Genomic DNA, 2,500 nt, shown 5'->3' on the forward strand with positions numbered 1-2,500 from the left:
GAGGAGTTTCAGACAGACGTGTGGCTCATGAGGCTCCTCAGTGTCTTCACAGCTGCTGAATAAAGTCACTACTTTATTAACCTCTCAAATCATGTGTGAGCGGATGAATCTTCATCACTTTATGGGGTGTTGTTGTTTTCATTTGATGTAGTAAGCATCAAAACACATGGATGCACACGGTTATGGTTAAAATATTCACTTTCTGACAAACGTTACACACTAAACCTTTCATTTATGAGGCCATGTGATAATAAAGTCACCTGAGTTCTATTCCACTCATGTCCCGTCCTGTGTTTCTCTGTCCAATCAAGACTTAAAGAAAATGCTTTGTAAAAAAACCCATTGTAATGCTCATGGAACAGTGTTACAAACACTTTAAACACAAACGTGTGGTCAATCACTGAAAGTAGATCTCAGCCGTGGAGGCACAGGAAACATGTGTCTCAGTCATGGTTGTTGTTATATTTCCACAGACGCTTAAAACCTAAACACAGGTGGCAACAAGTAACTTATTCTCTTATTCTCTTATTCTGGTCCTTGTTGGTGCACCTGCTGCACACTGAGGCACCTCGAAACATGTCGTTAGACTTGATATTTAAAAGACTAGAGCAGAGACGTGCAGTAAAGATGATTTATTTCAACTAACAAACAGCTCACTAACCTCCTGCTACATAATCAATAGGGATTTGATGGTGTGGGCGAGTGTCGTCGCTCCATCTGTGTCTCACTCGTCACATATCACAGATCTGCTGAAACATGTTTCAGGAAGCAGAGTTCATGTGAGTCTTTTTGTGTCCAGACAGAAGTCGGAGAGAGAGATGACCCTCGTTTTGTCCATGAATCCTTTCCTGGACCCAGAAGGAGACCCGCCGCTCTCCACCTATCAGCCTGTGTGGGAATCAGAGCCATGCAGCAAGACCTGCCCGTCAAACCCGGCCCCGCCTTCCAGCTCTGATGAGGCGTTTACACAAGGTGCTCACAGTTGCTACACTGATGTCACTGAAGCTCAAATGTGTTTCCATTAGGAATAGAACCCAAAAAGCATCCAGTAATGTTTGATATTAAACAGCTGAGTGTCCTCTGTCTCTCTCTCTCTCTGCAGAGCCGCCCTCCAGACGACTTCCGGATCATGTTTCCGTGTCCAGAATCGCGTACTTTAAGAGGAAGTTTGTGGACGATGACGACGAGCGCTCCTTCAGTTTCAGGACGTACTGCCAGGCTGTACGTGTTCATTTACAGTCAAAGACTAGCACAAATATTCATGTCTCTTTCTTTACTCCATTCTGTTACTTGACCTTCATTTATTTCCTTTCTCTCTTTTTGCACCTCAGTATACTTTCAGTAAACTACTGTATATATAAATGGTGAGGACGTCACAGCACTACAGAAACCCTGTAGAAATATGATTTCTACAATATGATGTGTCACATGTTTATAGTAAATATGGATTTTTAGGTTTTAGAAAAGCAATTATCAGAGATTTCTTTTACATATTTTCTCACTTTAATATATCTTGAGAATCAGGTCTGATCCGGTCTGATCCGGTCTGATCCGGTCTCTGTCTCTTCAGGTTGCTCCGGTGTTGGAGGAGCGCGCTCTGGTGCTGCGTCTCTCTCTGGAGAAGATGAGGTTCATCGACGACCCCGAGGCCTTCCTGCGACGTTCTGTTCTCGTGAACAACCTCCTCCGACGTCTGCGTGCTGAGATTCTGCTGCAGAGCTCTGACTGGTGCTTCCCACCAAACCCGGCGTTTGTCCTCCCGCCCAGCGCTAACCCCGCCCACCAGGCGCTCCACGGAGCGCTGCCCGCCCGCATCTGCTTATCACCGCAGGCTGGACCGCCGCTCCGTAAGCGCTTACGAATGGTTGGCGGAGGACGTGGTGAACTGCGGCCTGACTGCGCTCAGACGTGCTGCTGCGTCTACGCAGCTGCAGCCTCAGCAGGACATTACCTGCACCTCCCGCTCTCCATGTACGACGCCGCGCTCTCCTCCTGCCCGCCCACGCCTCACTCCTCCTCCTCCTCCTCCTCCTCTTCCTCCTCCTCCTTTCAGCTCACTAACCACAGTAAGTTAGGGCTAGAGCACGATGATGATGAGGAAGATATTGAAGAGGAGGAGGAAAATGAAGAAGAAGAAGATGAAAGGGAAGCAGGGGAGGAGGAGGAGGAGGAGGAAGAGGAGGAAAAAACACAAGCAGGGTCTTCTACTGATGTTAATAAACATAATTCAATCCAGAAAAGGACTAGGACCTCGCTGGCTCACACACACACAAGGACAGAGGAGGACACCTGCATGACAGACAGAGGAGAGGAGGACGAAGAGCGAGAGCAGGAGGAGGAGGAGGAGGAGGAGGACGAAGAAGAGGAAGTGGCAGAGAGAGCGTGTCAGTGGGTCTCAGAGAGAGATCTCCACAGGTTCAGCTTCTGGCAGCGCAGGGTTCACAGACAGTAAGTGTGTGTGTGTTAGGAAGTGACGATGATTCAGATGAAGGTTACAATT

General features: G+C 47.9%; 1 protein-coding gene across 2 annotated transcripts in view; it reads left to right on the top strand.

The window, feature by feature from the left end:
* sertad4 (SERTA domain containing 4) overlaps positions 1-2,500 on the top strand; it is a 12,742-nt gene that overhangs the window by 8,326 nt on the left and 1,916 nt on the right. Inside the window, exons 2-4 of one of the 2 annotated variants that reach the window (XM_058614892.1) lie at positions 804-972; positions 1,103-1,221; positions 1,571-2,500. The exon at positions 1,571-2,500 is cut by the window's right edge and continues 1,916 nt beyond it. In XM_058614892.1, the coding sequence (XP_058470875.1) occupies positions 819-972; positions 1,103-1,221; positions 1,571-2,452 (1,155 nt within the window). In that variant the 5' untranslated portion in view covers positions 804-818 and the 3' untranslated portion in view covers positions 2,453-2,500. Of the gene's footprint in view, positions 1-799; positions 973-1,102; positions 1,222-1,570 lie in introns of both variants that reach the window. The other variant, XM_058614891.1, reaches the window with a different exon arrangement.

Source organism: Solea solea, chromosome 18 (assembly GCF_958295425.1).
Source record: "Solea solea chromosome 18, fSolSol10.1, whole genome shotgun sequence".
Classification (NCBI taxonomy): domain Eukaryota; kingdom Metazoa; phylum Chordata; class Actinopteri; order Pleuronectiformes; family Soleidae; genus Solea; species Solea solea.